This window comes from Python bivittatus, unplaced genomic scaffold, assembly GCF_059951505.1.
Source record: "Python bivittatus isolate LINGU-HERP-01145 unplaced genomic scaffold, Pbiv_v1 ctg000980_np1212, whole genome shotgun sequence".
Lineage (NCBI taxonomy): Eukaryota > Metazoa > Chordata > Lepidosauria > Squamata > Pythonidae > Python > Python bivittatus.
Genome location: NW_028277125.1, coordinates 39847125 through 39867912, shown reverse-complemented (window position 1 = coordinate 39867912; position 20788 = coordinate 39847125). Strand labels below are relative to the sequence as shown.

General features: G+C 38.1%; 1 protein-coding gene across 2 annotated transcripts in view; it reads left to right on the top strand.

The window, feature by feature from the left end:
• The window catches only part of SENP2 (SUMO specific peptidase 2), a 28226-nt gene that overhangs the window by 2155 nt on the left and 5283 nt on the right, over nucleotides 1-20788 (top strand). The window contains exons 3-11 of one of the 2 annotated variants that reach the window (XM_007420632.4): nucleotides 759-868; nucleotides 1629-1704; nucleotides 2326-2401; nucleotides 3724-3880; nucleotides 9209-9312; nucleotides 9944-10011; nucleotides 15422-15467; nucleotides 17727-17787; nucleotides 20430-20594. In XM_007420632.4, the coding sequence (XP_007420694.1) occupies nucleotides 759-868; nucleotides 1629-1704; nucleotides 2326-2401; nucleotides 3724-3880; nucleotides 9209-9312; nucleotides 9944-10011; nucleotides 15422-15467; nucleotides 17727-17787; nucleotides 20430-20594 (863 nt within the window). Of the gene's footprint in view, nucleotides 1-758; nucleotides 869-1628; nucleotides 1705-2325; nucleotides 2402-3723; nucleotides 3885-9208; nucleotides 9313-9943; nucleotides 10012-15421; nucleotides 15468-17726; nucleotides 17788-20429; nucleotides 20595-20788 lie in introns of both variants that reach the window. The other variant, XM_088132424.1, reaches the window with a different exon arrangement.

Sequence of the window (20788 nt, the reverse complement as noted above, 5' to 3'; positions counted from 1 at the left end):
TCTTGGTTTAATTTTATAATTAATTTTTGAATATTCCCACAGTTAGGATATCTTTTGTATAACTGCAGGTGGAGTGGATCTAATAAAAGAGATAATAATCACTTCAGTGTTTTGAATCATTTTGGGAATCTGGTGTTGTATATGTACCATAAATGAATGAATGAATAAAATGAATATCACACTTAAACCAAGATACCCATAAGGACCATACACTTGAGTGATCTCTTCTAATAGAAAATATTTTTTTTTCTCTAAACCTTAACACTTTCAGTAATTTGTAGAAGGTTAGAATAAAAGAACAGGAAGAGAACTTACTTTCATAAATATATCTCTTGAGCCAATATGATGTTTGTAAACAGGAAAGTACTAAGTACTGTCATATCAGATACATCCTTCCAGACAAGTCTTTTGTTACTGGAAGGACTCTTACATGGGTGAATGCAGGGGGAGATAGGGGAGACAAATTACACAAAAGCTGCAACTTAAGTCTCTGCATTAGAAATCAGAATGCAAGTATGCAGTTGAAGCATTTATATGATGACATCACCCTGTGTGTGTTTTCATTTTGGTCTCATAGTTTGCTGCAGACATTGCTGAGCTCTTATTACATGCACTTTGGCAAATGTAAGAATAACATTCGAATAAAATTCAGGCACAGCATGAATCAAATGAACTCAGGAAGGAGTGCTTTTGTTTATAAATGCAATGTTGTTTTGTTTTGAAGGTCAACATTTCTGACTAAATATAACTTTTTCCAGATATTTTTAGTATATTAGCTCAAGGAATTGCCAGTCTGATTAAGCTACCATCCCAGTTAACAGCTAAATATCTTCAGGTTGGAGATCAATATGCTGAAGCTACAAAAGAGGTTTGTGTCCCTTTTAAGAAGATAAAAATAAAGTGTATGCATTTTGTGTGCAAATTTAAATCTTTGGGTCTGTCATCCTTTGTCTTCTGGAATAGCAACATGTTTAAATTAACTTAAGTAGAGAATGAATGGAATGTATCACTTCCAGAAGCTCAAGCTGACATATATAATATTTTTTCTCCAATTCTTTTCTGTGAAGATGGTTGGGCTGAGAGATACAGATAGGCCCAAAGTCACCAAGTGAGCTTCTGTGTCTGGGAACTGACTTCAGCCTAGTGTCCTCAGTCCTACTGTTATTATCTTACCTACCTCTGCCTTATTTCACAGCAAAGTTATCATCTTCTGTTTCCCCTCATTTCTTCAGAATAAACAGACAAAGCAAGCTTCTTGCTAATTCTTAAGACTGAGTATAGAGCTGCTGAATGGAATGCATGAGAAATACCCAATGAGTGCTAGTGAGTGTGGGAAAAAGCTTTCATTGTTAAGAATTGAACAGGAAAGCAAAATTCTTCTTCCATATGTAATGCCACGCTCTTTTAGACCTTTTAGATGGCAGCTCAGAGAGGTGTTGGTCTATATTTTTAAGCAAAGCAAGTTTGTTACCCTCCTGGAGAATGAATTAGTGGATCTTAATGGGAGAAATTCCTAATGGTCCTGTTAATGGCACCTTTATAGTGTAGGACAGACAGCCTTTCGTGGCTGAGGGCCTTTGTTCATTTGACATGACTGGAGTAACACTAATGTAAATCTTTTCTTCAAGTTTTTTTCAAATGCTTCTGATACCTTGGCTGACAAGCAGATGCAGCCTAACTGTGACATGCAGATGTGTGACTTTGGTAAGTGAATAGATACTGTGGCTGTATTTCAGATTCAGTTATTCTAATGGGTGTATTCATCTTCTTTTGTTATAGCTGTAATTATTTTTTGTTTGTTGTGAAATACTTAAGTCTTATATAGCATATTATAAATTGCAAAAATTTAATTTAAAAAATTAAAGTTAGTCAGTATGAGCCATTGATTTGACTTGGACTAAAGTGTAATTTACCCTTAGTCATGCTAGTCCATTGTTTGTAGGTATTGGGTCTCCACTGGATTTTTTTTTAAGTATTTATGGAGATTTCTTTTACCTCATCCTTCTTATATGTGCATTGTGTATGTGTTTAGCTTTTCCAGTTCTTCTATACCCTAGTATGTGTCTCTTCTGTTGTTTGTGTTAGATCTGTTGATGAGAAGAGCTCTAGAATGCTGCAGTTTCCTTATAAGTCAATTATTGGCATACTCAGTGGATTGCTTCATATAGCCATTCCTAGATAATACATCTGCCTATAAGGATGAGTTTTGCTATGCCTTTGATATGGCAGACTTGAATAATTCTTTGGAATAGATCCATGTAAGATCAGAATGATTACTGTTGCCTGTGGAATTAATTGTGGTGAATCTTACTATCTTTTCTATAGATAAAAAAGCAAGTTATGGTACCTGTATTCATCCAGATGTAGCATCTGACTGTCATATTGCTGTGACCTATCTGAGGTAAAACTAATTTTCTCTAGTGGTCAACCGAGAATTAAATTCTTAGAACACATGGCCATTACAGTACTCTCTCTTGTAGCTTTTTCTTTGTCTACTCTTATATAAATACAGATAGTCTTTGCTTAATGACTTTGTTTAGCGACTGTTTGAAGTTATGACTGATCATAAGTGCTAAAAAAGCAACTTATGACCGGTGCCTGAAGTTATGACCGTCACGGTGCCCCTGTGGTCACAGGCACTTGGCAACCAGCTTGCATTTACGACAGTTGCAGCATCCCAGAGTCACGTAATCACCATTTGTGACCTTCCCAGCCAGCTTCTGGCAAGCAAAATCAGTGGGGAACCACGTGATTCACTTAACGATCGCATGATTTGCTTAACGACCATGGTGATTCAGTTAACAATCGCTGCAAAAAAGGTTGTAAAATCAGGTGCAGTCACATGATGCCTCGCTGAATGACCGCCCTGCTTAACCAATTTTCCAGTCCCTTTTGTGGTCGTTAAGCGAGGACTACCTGTAATTAGTGTTGAACCTATAGTAATACAGAAATGTGTCATATGATTTCTTTCATTCCTGAAATTAGTATTGCAGTTTAGAAAACATTTTCAAATCAACCATGTAAATAATTACTTTCCATTGAGATTGATAGTAATCTCAAGCATTTTGCACTTGTTGCATTGCAATTTTGTTCTCATTTAATGTTAAAGGTGTGATGATTGTTTCAAGAATTAGAAGAAAAATAGAGCTTTCCTAATATACAGTCCTTCCTTGAGGTGAATATTTTGCTTATTAAGGAGAACTGTGAAGATGATTTTGTTGTGAGTAATCATTCCAGAAGTCTTTACTGTAAGTTTCAAGGTGCAGTGTTCGATTCAGGATGCAAGGAGAATTAATTCATATTCTCACAAAAGACACTGTTGGACATTGTTGTACAGGTGACATAGCCCTGCCTTGCAGAGAGTTCTTATTTAGGGATGCAGATTAAATATTACAGGACATTTGCCTCTAAATTGTATAGAGGTCAGCATCAACTCTTTATACATTTGGCCCTTTAACATTATGGGAATTTAGAAAAAAATTTGAAGTATCAGGGGAAATGTGTGAAATCTCAGGAAGGTTGGCTATAATTAGTTATGCTTTCTCCAGTATTTCTTATGTATAGAATACCAGTAGCATGAATTATTGTGACTGAAGTAGTATAAAGAAGAGTAATTTTTGTTTAGCAAGCCTCAAATGCGTATCTTTTCAAAAATAACATGTAGCCAAATTGACTTGCAGATTTTAGCAGTATGTTTAATTTCAGTATTATTTTTTCTACCAGAGATGACTTCAGTTCCAAAAAGAGTAATAAGAAAAGTCATAATGTGCTTCAAGAGGATTTGTGGCCATGGAGGCATCCTACTCGCAGACATTCATTAGAAGCTTCTGCTTTAGAGACTGGAAGGTGTCTAAGGAAGCCTCGTTATACAGTGGAAGAGGCAAGTCCGCAGATATATAACAGTTGCATTTTAAATCATCTTTCATAGCGGATAAATGACTACAAAATATTTGAATATGGTGCTTGATTCAGTGACGTGAAAGCAGTTTGTTTCAGGCAGAATGTATGTTAAAATTGATTTATATTAAGACTAATGGATTCTATGAATTCCATAACACACTTTGTTCAGAATAAAAACTGGGAGAGTATATGTAATATTTATTCCATATTAGAATTTTGATTACAGTTGGTCAAAGCACCAATAAACTGATATTTCTTGCCATGACAGGTACTTTGTACTTTATTTTTGTTGCTATTGGCCACTCACCTTTGTAAGTGATTTTTGTCTCTGTGTGTTCAGTTGTTTGGATCTTTGAAAGAAGCTGCTGACATTCTGTTTATGCCTAATTGTGAATCCATAATTAAGTTGGCAGTATTAATACCGGGACTCTTACTTAACTAAATGGTCCAGCTTTATGTTTCATCCTTTAAATGTGTGCTTTTTGTATACATGTGTGCACAAACTCACTAATACAGAGGCACACAGATGTACATCTGCTAAAACTTTTTGATTAAGGCTAGGCTAACCAGACCTAAGTGGTTGATATTTCCTTAACATACTGATTATTGCAATCAATTATGTCAAATTTATATGGCAAGATCTTTTAACATAATGAATTATGCATTCAGTGATTTTATTTATTTATTAGATGTATATCCCACTTTTATTTTGTGCAACTCAAGGTGGCATACATAATGCTCCCTCCTCCTATTTTCCCTGCAACAACAACCCTGTGAGGTGGGCTGGACTGAGAGAAAGAGTGACTGGCCCAAAATAATTTTTTGTTCTTGATTAAGAGAATCAATTACTTAATCAGATTTAGGTATTATTTTCAGGAATCACAAGACACTGGTATTCCATTGGCCAGTATATCATTGCCTTTTTCCAATCTTCTAGCCATTCATTATTATGACATGCTTTTGGTAAATATTAACTACCTTTTTCTACAGCCACACTGAACGCCCACCATTAGGTCCCCCCCTACTATAACTCCTGATAGGTGAGGATGTTTAGTAGGTGCTCTCTGGCTGGCCAGATCAGACAGGCAGAATCAATATGGGAAAGTTGGTCTCTTAGATACTTAGGTCCTGACCCATATCAGCACTTTGAATTGTACTCAGAAATACACTGCAATTCAGCTCCCATAGCAGTGGTGTGGCATAGTAGTATCATGACTAGCCAGTAAGCACACAGGCTTCTACAAGTGAAGCAAATTATAATATTTTGGGCTTGAGTGACCATTCTCAGTGCATTCTGTTCCAGATAAGGTCACAACTGGCATACCAGCCAAAGCTGGACAAAGGTCCTCCTGGCCTTGACTTCTACCTGCTCCTCAAGCAGAAGCCATGAGTCCAGGATAACCCCCAACTGTGAGCTTGCTGTATCTGGGGGAGCACAACCCTCAAGATTAAAAAAAAAATGCCACAATCTTGGCATGAGAAGTCTTTTGAATTAATAGCTACTCTGTCTTGCTTTAATTGATTCTTAGCCTTTTTTCCCTCATCTGGACTCTTGACAGTTACCAGACACTAAGACAGGACTTCTGCATCTGCCATTGAATATCATCACCTTACAGGGTTGTTGTTTTCCTGCTTCCCATTTTCCCCACAACAAGAGGATAAAGATAGTTTAATTCCCTCTGTTCAAGTCTCTCCATGCATCATCCATGAGAGCGACCATTGCAATTCAACCCCATGCCCAGGTCTGAAACTAGATAACCATTAACCCAGATAATCTGTTTCCTCCAGAGCCTTCTGTAATTGCAGTCCCATTAACTACTGTATAGGCTAGAGTCAGCTCCTGGTCCTCTCCCTAGCCTTGCCAACCAGCCAGAGATCCAATCTATAAGTGGCAGAGCTGAGATTAGAGATATCTCTATTCACTTCCTCAAGATTCACAGGCTCAACACCATCTCAGGTAATCTCACAAGAGATCACCTCTGTCATCTCAATAGATTCCATCCATTCAGTTTCCAGATTGAAGTGAATGCAAGCAATTTTATTCATAAAATGTTGGGTCAGACAATCAGAATTTATATTAATGGGTTCTTCTGGCCCATCCTTCCCTTATAGGGTCCAGGTCACTCTAAATTGTGCAGCTGACTGACATTCTGCAGATTCAGTAAGGGTGGAGAGGTAATTCTGCTGCAATGCCTTTATCAGCTCAGTATAGGCTTGAATTTGATATCATGCCCATGTCTGTTTACACTTCTCATTTTCCACCAACATCAGTCCAGGCATCTCTTTGCCTGCTTAATTTCCTGCAGCTCTTTGGAAAACCAAGGAGCTGCACAGGATCAATGGCTGGAGAGAGGCTGCTTAGAGGTAATCCTGTCTGATGGCCTGGTTGCCTCTGTGTTCCAGAGATTAATAAAGGACTCAACATAACTGCCCTCCACATTTCTGGGAAACCCAAAGTGTTGTCTGGAACCCCCCTCATTGTTGAGTCTGGTGGCTCCAGTTAACCCACCATCATGAGAAAGTGATCTTGTTGGAGACTGCTAGAGAATCTGATCCTATCTCATCTGCTGCAAGGGAAAGGCTAGGTTTAACAGGTAGCTAATAATATAGGTTGGGCCAGTGATGACTTAGGATAAGTCCATAGTTGTGTGGCTGCCAAAAGCTTCTGAACTCTCTTCAAAACCAGGAAGGAGATTAAAATTGCCAGTACCAATAGTCTGACTGAATCATAACCACTCCTACAATAAGATATAAAAATTGATTTAATAAAATAAATATTAACTTCCTTTTATTCTCTGTTTTGCTTTGTATAGATAGCTAGATAGAATATTTATTTAAAATATATATGTTTTATATACAGTGGGGCAAAAAAGTATTTAGTCAGCCACCAATTGTGCAAGTTCTCCCACTTAAAAAGATGAGAGAGGCCTGTAATCTTCATCATACGTATACCTCAACTATGAGAGACAAAATGGGGGGAAAAAATCCAGAAAATCACATTGTCTGATTTTTAAAGAATTTATTTGCAAATCATGGTGGAAAATAAGTATTTGGTCAATATCAAAAGTTCATCTCAATACTTTGTTATATATCCTTTGTTGGCAATGACAGAGGTCAAACGTTTTCTGTAAGTCTTCACAAGGTTTTCACACACTGTTGCTGGTATTTTGGCCCATTCCTCCATGCAGACCTCCTCTAGAGCAGTGATGTTTTGGGGCTGTCGCTGGGCAACACGGACTTTCAGCTCCCTCCAAAGGTTTTCCATGGGGTTGAGATCTGGAGACTGGCTAGGCCACTCCAGGACCTTGAAATGCTTCTTACGAAGCCACTCCTTCGTTGCCCGGGCAGTGTGTTTGGGATCATTGTCATGCTGAAAGACCCAGCCACGTTTCATCTTCAATGCCCTTGCTGATGGAAGGAGGTGTTCACTCAAAATCTCACAATACATGGCCCCATTCATTCTTTCCTTTACACGGATCAGTCGTCCTGGTCCCTTTGCAGAGAAACAGCCCCAAAGCATGATGTTTCCACCCCCATGCTTCACAGTAGGTATGGTGTTCTTTGCATGCAATTCAGCATTCTCTCTCCTCCAAACACGACAGGTTGAGTTTAGACCAAAACGTTCTCCTTTGGTTTCATCTGACCATATGACATTCTCCCAATCCTCTTCTGGATCATCCAAATGCTCTCTAGCAAACTTCAGATGGGCCCGGACATGTACTGGCTTAAGCAGGGGGACACATCTGGCACTGCAGGATTTGAGTCCCTGGCAGCGTAGTGTGTTACTGATGGTAGCCTTTGTTACTTTGGTCCCAGCTCTCTGCAGGTCATTCACTAGGTCCCCCCGTGTGGTTCTGGGATTTTTGCTCACCATTCTTGTGATCATTTTGACCCCACAGGGTGAGATCTTGCATGGAGCCCCAGATCAAGGGAGATTATCAGTGGTCTTGTATGTCTTCCATTTTCTAATTATTGCTCCCACAATTGATTTCTTCACACCAAGCTGCTTGCCTATTGCAGATTCAGTCTTCCCAGCCTGGTGCAGGTCTACAATTTTGTTTCTGGTGTCCTTCAACAGCTCTTTGGTCTTGGCCATAGTGGAGTTTGAAGTGTGACTGTTTGAGGTTGTGGACAGTTGTCTTTTATACTGATAACAAGGTCAAACAGGTGCCATTACTACAGGTAACGAGTGGAGGACAGAGGAGCCTCTTAAAGAAGTAGTTACAGGTCTGTGAGAGCCAGACATCTTGCTTGTTTGTAGGTGACCAAATACTTATTTTCCACCATGATTTGGAAATAAATTCTTTAAAAATCAGACAATGTGATTTTCTGGATTTTTTTCCCCATTTTGTCTCTCATAGTTGAGGTATACCTATGATGAAAATTACAGGTCTCTCTCATCTTTTTAAGTGGGAGAACTTGCACAATTGGTGGCTGACTAAATACCTTTTTGCCCCACTGTATTTAAAATATAAAAATATTGTATATTTTTTAATGTATTTTACTGTTTTTAGCTTTGTTGTATGCTGCCCAGAGTCTCCTGTGGTGAGATGGGTGGCTATATAAATTGATGTAATAAATAAATAGATAAGTACATAAATAAGTAAAGATCAAGCAGCTTGGGAAGAGATGTGTAGCTGGGGGAACAGTACAACAGCAGCACCCCCAGCCTGCCTCTTTGGCCCAGCTTCACAAGCATAACCTCATATCTGCTGCACCTGTGGAATAGCATTTCTCACAATGCCAGAAGTCTTCTGATACACGCCAACTCCTCTGCCTCAGAGTTGGGACTGATGCAAAATACAGAACTTGGCTGAAGAAATCTCAACAAGGAGGATCCCCCATTCATCCAACTAGGTCTCAGAAACACATGCCAGTTTGCCCTCTCATCCACAGTCAAGACATAGACAGAGAGACCTGCTACAAAAGCATCAACCTGAGGCTGGAGTCTCCAGCAATCCAGTTGCCTGACTCCTGAGCTGACATTGGTGGGTAGGAAGTAGAGACTGGAACCAAATTATTTGAGGTGCCAGTTCTTCTCTTGTTACTCTGTGATCTTTTCCTTTTTGGGTGTATGTGTATGTATTTGCTTATCATATGGGTTAGCAAAATAATTCGTAAGCTGATCATTGCAAATATGACTTTTTTTATGGGCAGCGTATGTAAGAGAATTGATAAAATGCTTTCCCCTGTTTTAGAAGATGAAATCTCAAGTACAGTACAAAGGAGTATGCTTAAAATATGAATTTTAAGTACAAATTTTGTTATGCTTTTAAGAATAAATAATTGTAATAATTGTTTTTCCTAGGGAGTTCAGAGACTGGAGCAAGAGAAATACAAAGAACTACTTAAGCAAGAAAAAGAAAAGAGTCTTAAAATTAACTCTACTGCTGCAGCAGCAAAATATTATAAGTAAGTTCTTGCAGACAAATAATATTTAAAATGAGGCAATGAAAGAACAGGCATTGGAAAAGTAATTGGAATTTTGCAGAATTTTGAGTATTGTAGATTAGAAATACCACCCTAAAGTATATAATGCAGCAGTAGTACTGGCTGCATTCATATTCAACACTAAGCTTAAATCATGGCTTAATGAGCTAGAATGTCCACTAGGGGGCCTTTTTTATCTTTTCACTTCTTTCTTCATCGACATGGAAAAACAAGCCAGGATTCATATTTAAGTATTTCTTATAATGAGTGACCTCTGAATTACAGATAAATGTATCTGTACATTTAAAAGTCAGATTTAAAGCTGTTATAAATTCAGACTTGTTTGCAATTATTTCAGTACATGTCATATTAACCCAGGTGAAAGTATGGAATACTATTTGTTGTCTGTGTAAAGGTTTTTATCTTTTAAATCTGTGGAATATCTATTACCCTATTAATGTTTTTTTTAAAATGCCAGTATTAAATGTGTTCATATCCAGTATTTAAAATGTAGATTAAATTCAGTATCACATTTTACTGTCAAAACTTTTTTCCTTAACAAAACATTAATTGTATATGATAATGTCTGTTCTTTTGAATGCATTGAATAAAGTGTCCAAGATTATTCCACTGGATCATTAAAGATTGATCCCATCCTTTCATCTGAAATGCCAAGAAATGGTAAGTAATAATAGTGAAAAAATGTACATAGCAGTGAGATAAGTTACAATCTATAGGTGGGATGTGAAATGAAGGATTGGAAACTTTCTAAAAAATGTGTAGTTACTATAAAAGAAAAAAGTTATATTAAAGTATAATAAAAACGCTTAGTGGTCAAAATATAATTGTAAGGTGAGTGGAATATTCACCTTTGTACTATCAGTATTTGTTTTATTTACAACCTTGTCTTGTCATTTCATACTGGTAAACATTTGGTGTGTTAAAATTCAAGGTCTGTCACTTTCCCTTGTTAGTTTACAAAAGTGATCTCCAGTTGTTCTTTCTTCAACCCTTCTACAGTATTTTCCCTCATACTGCAGAATAACTGAGAAGCCCTCACAATAAGCATTTACTTTAGTTGATATATTCCAGTAGATTAAGATAATTTACAAGATAAGATTAATAACCTAATCCAAATGATCTCAACACCTCATCTAAATTAGTTTGTTAGATTTTTTTTATGCTACCTTTTCCTCAAGAGCTGAAGATGCAATCCATTCTTCCATTTTTCCCTCCGATTGCTATCCAATGAAGTAGGTGGGGCTGAAAGGCAGTGTCTTGCTCAGTCATCTAGTGAGGATCCAAACCCATAATCAGCATCTTAACTACTATCCCACACTGGATAGTATTATATATGTAAAGATGCCCTTTCTACATCTAAAATAACTCTTTTGTTTTCTTAATTGCATCACAGGGCAGATTCAGTTTGGAAGAGGTATTTTGGAAAGCATGCAAGAGTGAATCCAGCATCTGTCTGCAACTCATTAAAGCAACCTTATTTTTTTCAGGATTGACTAGCTGCTGAGAGGGAGGTACTTCCATGTATTCCAATGCCTTTTCCAAATGAAATCCAAAGCATTACACAACTCTACTGCATCGTAATAGTATCAAGCATCATATAAACTTTCTAAAAAAGTAACATTTCCTTCAAGTCAAGCTCAGTTCCTGATAACTTCATAGACACATCCATGTAGTTTTTGTAGTAAAAGTACATGTGATCTGACATTGCCTCCTTTGGGAATACTTTTTTCACTTCCCTGTCTGGGCTACAGCCCTGGTTGATGCCAGTAGTCTCCCTGCTTTGAAGTTTATTTTTCTGTGAGAAAGGATAAGAAATGAGGTATAACTACTTTTAATTTGAAGTAGGCAACATGATTCTTATGGGCATCGCCGCCTGCAGACATAGTTTTTGACCCTCAACAGGTTTGTGCTTCATCTGATTATAAATTTTTAAAATTCCTTTAATTAAAAAAAAAAGGAAAAGTTAATGTCAATACAGGTATTCCTTAACCTACAATAGTTCAGCAACTATTCGAAGTTATGATGGCACTGAACGAATGTTGGTTACATCCAGCCCTCTGAGTTCTGGCCATTCTAGCACCCCTGTGGTTATATGATTGCAATCTGGGTGCTTGGCAACCAATTTGCACTTAAGACTGGTTTCAGCACTTTGTGATCACAGGATCACCATTTGCAACCTTCCCTGCCGGCTTCCCCAGAAAGTCAGTGGGGAAGCTGGCAGGGAAGGTTGCAAGTCGCTGGGGTAAATCTCCTCTACCCACGCACCCTCTCCCAGCCCCTCTGTGCTTGCACCAGCCACTTGCACACCGCCCCTCTCACGCTGCCCCTCGCATCCTCCCCGACCTGCACTGCTCCTCTTGTGCATTCCCTCACACCCTTGTGCACCCTCCCTGACCCTTCCCCAGACCACTGCACACCCACTTGCTCCTTCCCCTACCCAGCAGCAGCCACTTACCTGCCTGCTGGCCTGGGACTTGCAACTTCCTGCCGGCTTCCCCATTGACTTTGCTTGTGGGAAGCCAGCAGAAAGTTGCCTCGCCTATGACCGTGGGGTTTGGTTAATGATGGCAACCGGGACTGCGGTGATTGTCATCACTAAGCAGTGCAATCATGCTGTACAACCTCATTGCTTAGCAATGGAAATTCCAGTCCCAGTTGTCATCGTAAGTCAAGGACTACCTGTAATGTATTTGTGCCCCATAGGCATTCTTTAAAATAAAAATGGGTGACCGTACCACAGTGATGTGTTCTGAAGTGTATATATTAAAAAAAAGGCAAGCATACGATGAGCTGGTAGAGAGTACTTAGCTACCAGATGTGGGAGCTAGATGGAGTGGTGGAAAGGTTGCTCATTAGTTTGCCTTTTCATGAGAGCCGGTGTGGAGAAGGGGTTGGACTAGGAGCAGGGAGACACAGCTTCTCAGCCTCCCTGGACCAGGGAAGTCATTCCCTCTTAGCCTAACCTACCTTACAGGGTGGTGGTTGTAGGGAAAATTAGGAGGAGGGAGCATTACTACCTTGATCTCCTATACAAAAGGCAGGTTATAAATCAAATGAATAAATAAATAGAGAGTTTTGCTTTTGACCACATTTACCATTCTAATGTGCTATCAAAATTTAAAATGTTCCCACTGGGCCCAAAAGGTAGTTTATTCCTGTTGGAAATGGATCAGATCTTGAAAAGTGTTATTGACAATAATGTTTTGATACCTAAGTAATCGTGATTATTTAAGTAATTTAAGTAATTTAAGAAAGATGTAATCACGATTAAATAATTGTGATTATTTAAGCAAGAAAGATCTTGGTTAGAGAAATATCTTTTTTTTTTTTTTCCTAAAAGATATGGGTTCAGTTTCAGTTCTTGGTAATACTGTGTTTTGAAGGAAGATGGCTGTGCTAGTCTATGGTGGCTAAAAAATAGGAGTCTTGTGAGAACTTTTCAAACTAACAAATTTTATTAAAAGGCATAAGCTTCAATCAACTTTGTTGCATCTAATGAAATGAGCTGTAGTTCACAAAAGCATATTCCTTTTAATAAAATTTGTTAGTCTGAAAAAGTGCTACCAGACTCCTCCTGATATTTGGTACTATTTTAACAATATAAAACTTAATTCTGAGGAATTTTTAATATTAAAGTACATGTGTCATACAAGTTTATGCACTTTTGTATATGCACTTTTTGTATACAGTCAGGTCCAGAAATATTGGGACATCGACACAATTCTAACATCTTTGGCTCTATACACCACCACAATGGATTTGGAATGAAACAAACACAATGTGCCTTAACTGCAGGCTGTCAGCTTTAATTTGAGGGTATGTACATCCAACTCAGGTGAACGGTATAGGAATTACAACAGTTTGCATATGTGCCTCCCACTTGTTAAGGGACCAAAAGTAATGGGACAGAATAATAATCATAAATCAAACTTTCCCTTTTTAATACTTGGTTGCAAATCCGTTGCAGTCAATCACAGCCTGAAGCCTGGAACGCATAGACATCACCAGACGCTGGGTTTCATCCCTGGTGATGCTCTGCCAGGCCTCTACTGCAACTGTCTTCAGTTCCTGCTTGTTCTTGGGGCATTTTCCCTTCAGTTTTGTCTTCAGCAAGTGAAATGCATGCTCAATGGGATTCAGGTCAGGTGATTGAGTTGGCCATTGCATAACATTCCACTTCTGTCCCTTCAAAAACTCTTTGGTTGCTTTTGCAGTATGCTTTGGGTCATTGTCCATCTGTACTGTGAAGCGCCGTCCAATGAGTTCTGCAGCATTTGGCTGAATGTGAGCAGATAATATTGCCCGAAACACTGCAGAATTCATCCTGCTGCTTTTGTCAGCAGTCACATCATCAATAAATACAAGAGAACCAGTTCCATTGGCAGCCATACATGCCCACGCCATGACACTACCACCACCATGCTTCACTGATGAGGTGGTATGCTTAGGATCATGAGCAGTTCCTTTCCTTCTCCATACTCTTCTCTTCCCATCACTCTGGTACAAGTTGATCTTGGTCTCATCTGTCCATAGGATGTTGTTCCAGAACTGTGACGGCTTTTTAGATGTCGTTTGGCAAACTCTAATCTGGCCTTCCTGTTTTTGAGGCTCACCAATGGTTTACATCTTGTGGTGAACCCTCTGTATTCACTCTGGTGAAGTCTTCTTTTGATTGTTGACTTTGACACACATACACCTACCTCCTGGAGAGTGTTCTTGATCTGGCCAACTGTTGTGAAGGGTGTTTTCTTCACCAGGGAAAGGATTCTTCAGTCATCCACCACAGTTGTTTTCCGTTGTCTCCCGGGTCTTTTGGTGTTGCTGAGCTCACCGGTGTGTTCCTTCTTTTTGAGAATGTTCCAAACAGTTGTTTTGGCCACGCCTAATGTTCTTGCTATCTCTCTGATGGGTTTGTTTTGTTTCTTCAGCCTAATGATGGCTTGCTTCACTGCTGGTGACAGCTCTGTGGATCTCATCTTGAGAGTTGACAGCAACAGATTCCAAATGCAAATAGCACACTTGAAATGAACTCTGGGCCTTTTATCTGCACATTGTAATTGGGGTACTGAGGGAATATCACACACCTGGCCATGGAACAGCAGAGAAGCCAATTGTCCCATTACTTTTGGTCCCTTAACAAGTGGGAGGCACATATGCAAACTCTTGTAATTCCTATACCGTTCACCTGAGTTGGATGTACATACCCTCAAATTAAAGCTGACAGTCTGCAGTTAAGGCACATTGTGTTTGTTTCATTCCAAATCCATTGTGGTGGTGTATAGAGCCAAAGATGTTAGAATTGTGTCGATGTCCCAATATTTCTGGACCTGACTGTATGTGTATCTATATATCAGAAGCCATCGTCCAGAAAGAACTAAGAAGGCCTGTAAGATGTCATTACAAAAGTAATTGATCTCTCATCTGCACATAACAATCATTCTCTCTCATACACACAAATCTATCTCACACACATTCCAGCAGAAGCAGCAGGAAAGAAAGAAAGAAAGAAAGAAAGAAAGAAAGAAAGAAAGAAAGAAAGAAAGAAAGAAAGAAAGAAAGAAAGAAAGAAAGAAAGAAAGAAAGAGGAAGGAAAGAAGGAAAGAAGGAAAGAAGGAAGAAAAAGGGAGGAGGTGGCTGCATTGAGAAGAAGATAATATATTGGATGGAAATGAGGCAAAAGGAAGAGGAAAGTGGGCTTGAGAGAGAAGTCCTGTTTCTAACTAAGCAGGCCCATTTCCAGCAAGGCCTAATCTTCAGCCGTCCCAGCTTTTCGGCAGCACTGCTGTATCTGCAGTCATTTGCAGCTCCTGCTGATTTCTTTGTTTTCAGCAGGGTTTTTTATTATCACCAGATCAAACAAGTTAAAATTGCTTCCTGTTTATAGGGAATGGGTTATTGGTTTGCATCAGTAACTGAGTACTTGTTTAAAAAGCTTTCTTTTCTAGGCAAATTACTAAGAACTGAAAGAATACATCAGTAAAATGTGTGTGACAGCCAATACTCTTTTAAAATATCACTAATATGTAGGGAAGGCAACTGAGTTACATTTATTATATGCTTTTTTTTAAAGGAGTCAAAAACTTTGGTTCTATGGGCTCTAAAAAAGATGTGAGCAGGTAGGTGAAAGTCCATTGATTTATAATTTGTGGTTTTAAAGGTAGGTTAGAACCTAGAAAATATTTGTGTATCAAATTTTGTTTTTCTACTTCTCTCAAGATTAGTGCCTATTAGCATAAAGTGTCGTAACTGGAAGAACAAAGCACTCATATCTAAATAGTTGTGAGCTATTGTTAGCATTTATTCTATATATCTCTCAAATTATCTTTTTTCTCTGCCATGAACATTTGTACTAGATAGAGACATACTGGTTCAGAGTGAAGCAAATTTGGAATTGGGTGTAACATATTAGCTTTAGTAGATACTTACAATATATATTATACTATTTGGAGAGACAAATTAAATGAAAAGCTAGTTAATATTTTTTCTGTATTTTGAAAATATAGTGGATGTTGTATACTTTTTCAGCATTTCATTTGGTAATGCTGTTCTGGAGCTCCTCCAGTCAAACATACACAGTAATGAGAGAAAGTTTGTAAACTCTTTAGAGCTGCCCTCACAGTAGTACTGTGACTTACAATGAGATCTGAGCTTTATCTGAGTCCTGTTAATAGATAGAGATTCTAGTTAAACAAACACCACAAAAAACAATGTTCTGTATTACAACTTTACTGAACACATTGATTGTCTTTATTAGAAAAAGCATATAAAGTTTTAGATTAAGTAACTGGTGACATTTTTGTTAGCAGCGTGGACTTCCACCTGACATCTTCTGTCCCTCTTAATCAGTCCTGCACATCTGCACAGAGGTATTTTGGCCCATTCTTCCTTACAGGTCTGCTTCAACTCATTGATATCTTTGGGTTCTCTTGCATGAACTTTTTGCTTCTGATCATGCCATGCCATTTCTGTTTGGTTAAGGCCGGGGCTTTGTTTCAGCCAGTTCAAAACACAGAATTCTTCTACTTTAGCCATTCTATTGTAGATGTACTTGTTCTGTTTAGGATCATTGTTGTGCGGCATGAGGCCAATTCATTTAAAATTCAGCTCACAGGCAAATACCCTGACATCCTCCAGTAGAATTTGCCAGTAAATTATATTGTTCCCTCAATGAATTCATTGTTCCCTCATTTATTGCAGGCTGTCTGGGTCCTGAGGCTGCAGTGCAGCCCCAAACCATACTATTCCCACTGCTGTGCTTCAGAGTTGGAATTAAGTTCTTTTGTTGGAATGCAGGGTTTGGTTCTCTCCTAATATAAAGTTTCTGTCTAATGCATAAAACTTCCACTTTCAACTGATCTGACCACTTTGTTCCAGTAGCCTGCTGGCTCATTCAGGTGGTCCTTTGCAAACCTAAGATGGGTAGCAATGTGCTTTCTGATAGCAGTGATTTCCTCCTTGATATCCTCCCAGAAATACCACTCTTGTTCAGTGTTTTGCTTATGGTGGACTTATGAACATTGACATCAGACAATGCAGGAGTGGCCTGTAGATCCTTTGCTGTTACCCTGGCATTTTTTGCAACCTTCTAGAATATTATATGCCTTGCTCTTGGGTGAATTTTGTTGGATGACTCCTGGGAAGAATAACAGTGGTGTTGCATTTTCTCCATTTTTACCCTTTTCTGCCTGACCATTGATGGAAATTTTGTAACCCTCCTAGTCTGATGGGCATTGACAACTCTTTTTCCAAGTTCTGCGAGGTCTCTCTTGATCAGGACATCATTCATTTTCACAAACCTATGTCATGAAGAGCAGATTCCAATAATGGCAACCAAAGTGTTTAAGAAGAAAATGAATATTGGCATAGTGTGTTCAGTAGATCATGACACAGTATCATGTTTTTGGTTGTTTAACCAGAATCTCTTTATGTAATAATACAATTTAGATGAAGGTCTGATCTCATTTATGGATCCCAGTACTGCAGGTTCACAGATAGTTCTGATGTGTTAACAGACTTTTTCTCGTCACTGTACTACTTAATATGGTTAGATATTTTAAATGTTGAACCAAACTTTTAATCCTAAATCCTTTTTTATTTGGCTCTAGTGGTTTTCTAATCCTTCAGTAGATAACAGTTTTGTGTGAAAGGATAAGCCATTGATCTTATTTTATATATTATCTGGAAAGAGCATATAATCTAGTTCTGCTTCATTCTTTCTGTTCCACTGTAATTAACATTTATGAGGTTATGCTATAGGAATGCATTAGCTTAGCAGGTATAAAATGCTTGTAAAATTGTTCCTGATAAGAAAAGTGTTTTCCCTTTCTATCTTTGCAATATTCCCAGTAACCTCTTTCTTTCCATATTTCTATCAGATCAATAGCAGTAGCAAAAAGAACAACAGGACATGAAAAAGTATTAGAACAGAAAAAAGAGGTGAGATGCACTCTTATTGTGAAGCTTTTGTCTTTTTTTTTCTTTTGCACATTATTAATATTTTCTTTAGAATTCAGTTAATTTTTTAGCCAACGTAGTATCATTAAAATAGTTACAAGAAATAAAATGCATCACATTGATGCTGCTTTATGTTATACTAGAATGCCACCATCAGCTTTCAAATACTATTCTGGATATTCTTCTGAAAATTTTCAAGCAGGTGTTACTTTTCTTTCATTTCAGAATCCTAATTTTTCCATTTCAATCCTTTTCATAACAGTATTGATAATGAGCCCATAGAATAGAAAGCTTGCAATCTCAAATCTCCTCTCTCAGAAGCCCTCTGGGTCTTCTCAGCCTGGCCCTATCTTCTGTTTTGGAATAGTGGCTTCATAGACCCTGTTGCCATCACCTGCCTTCTAAAGCAGCCTCATCTGGTATCCTAGTCCCTACCCCTAGTGTGTCAGAGGGATAGGGTTATCACACCCTGTGCTGCCTTGTTAGTGATTAAAAGGTAAATATACAAGAAACAAAAGCCCTTTTTCCCCTCCTTGGGAAATAGAGCAATGTCATCAGAGAGTAAAAAAGTCAAACTTACTTTAAAAGATGAAGAATCCTTCTTAATTTTAATCATTAAAATGCAAACATTAACCTTGAAAAAGATAAATTACAGAGTTCCCAAATCACAGTGATACTACTGACAATTTAAGTAAAAAGGAACTGTTCCCCCCAAAATCCAGCACTCTGGGCAGATTCCAAGATGGCACTAGTTTGCTGCATAATGAGATGAAATGAGAGTTCCAAGTTAATATTACTAGTTTCAAGAAAATCCTACAGAGGACTTTTTCTCCCGGGATCCTGTTTCAAGTATAAAGAAAAACAATTCCTTGTATAGAATAGTACAGAGATGGCCTTGAAGAAGGAATTGTTTACTGTTATGTAAACATTCGCTTAGTCCAAATAGAAAGAATGGAGTGAGGAGAAAATTCTAGATTGCCCTAGCTTGATTATCTTTAGTATAAGAGGAGAGAGAGAATCTCCATTAAGTTTCCAATATTCTATTATTATACCCTATAACGGTAGAGTTCCATTTTTATTTATTTATTTATTTATTTAATTTATTTACATTGTTATGGCCACCCACTTCAACAGATTCTGGGCCGATTACAAAATCCAAAAAACAGTAAAAACAGTTAAAAACATAAAACTACACAGACAATGCAGACTAAAACAACCATAACAACAACAAGCAACCACAACAGGGCCCCCACAAACACATTGACCCCATGCCTGGGAACAGATCCAGATCTTAAGGGCCTTCCCAAACCCCAGAAGGGTGCTGTCTGTATCTCTGGGGGAAATGCTGTCCCAGAGGGGTCCATGACAGAGAAGTCACACTTTCTCAATCCTGCAAGATGACTGTCTAACAGAGGGGACCTGTAGCATACCCACTCTGCTGGCACGTATCAGGTAGGCAGAAACAATTGGAGATAGGTGGTCTCTCAGATAACCTCAACTGTTTATATGATGTCTGTTTTCTGGCCTGGTCTGCCTCAAAGGGGTGACACCCTTACTTTTTCAAAGTGGTATAGAAAATTGAACTCAACACCGTACAGAAAGCAAACCTAGTGCAATATTCCCAGCTAGACATTTTATCTGTTTCTAGATAAAACTTCCTGAAGCAAAATTATCTTCTGCTCCAGGGAAGTAACTTCTTGGGAATTCCAAGCTTTCCTCAGAGGTTGTTGGAAAGATAAAAGCGCCTGTTCCTTACCCTTAATAAATCTATCAACTTATTAAGATATAAATACTTGGCATAATGTTATAGCCGATGTGTGTTTACCTCTACAGGAGCATCTTGGAATCTGAGAACACTTTTAGTTCTGACCAGTAAAATTGTTGGATGCCAAGTTGTTCTTTTCTCTCCAAATCCAACAGGTTAACAATGTAATACATACTGAACTAATAGTTAAAGTGTCTTCCTGTTTTGCATGTAGAAGTGTATTGATTACAAATGAAATTATCTCATCTGGACATGGATAGTCTGCATTGTTAAATGTATGATATAGAGTAAAATCCAGAATGATGGTTGTGCTTCTTTCAAGACTTACTGAAATTGTTCAGATCTTTTGTAACAATCTATGATATATTCTTTAGGATTCTATTTTTTCTGTCAGAACTAATCACCAGCCCCAAACCTGAGCATTGAATTATTATGTGTCAGGTAGCTGGGCATATTCCAAGAGTGGGGAAAGGAAGGAATAAATCCTTCAACTTTTCTTCTTTCCTGAAAGTTAACCACATAATGCAGAAGAAGAGTTAAGCCTTCTTTCTTATCCCATGTCCCAACCTCAGGAAACCATAAACTCATTACTACTACCCCTCCTTTTTTAAATTTTAGTTTATAAGCCAAAACTCTTATAAGCCTCAAGAGTTCACTGCATGAAAAGGCATTAGTATCTTGACTGAATGATCTTGTTTTTCTACCAGTCTGATTGGAAAGGAATCAGTTTGCTGTTATAAAGATGCTTTTGATGGCACTGGGTTTCTTTATCTTTTGAATGTTTCAATTCCATGAACGGTCCAAATACAAACTTATATTTTACAGTTTCTTTTTTTCTTTTTTTCCCTTTTCTTTACAGAGCTTAAAGCAGCCTTTGATAGGAAACGATCTATCAGAAGAAGTATCACTTAGATTAAGCCTGGTCCAGAAAGAATCGTCATGCAGAAGGTGTTCTCTGGTTGAGATAAGAGAAAAGTATCTGAGTTTGGACAAGGCTACAGAGTGCCTCCCTGACTTTACAGAGGTACGCATTATAGGACTAGACTTACTTGAAATTAGCTCTGGATATGGTTCTGTCTTTATTGTTCCCAGGACAGGAATGTAACTTATTTTAAGAAATAACAGTTCAAATTAGATTGTATCCAAACTGTTATTTTCAGTATGAAGTATGCTACAAATAAGGTGTTTGTGTTTGCTCACTTTTTTCTTTACAAGATA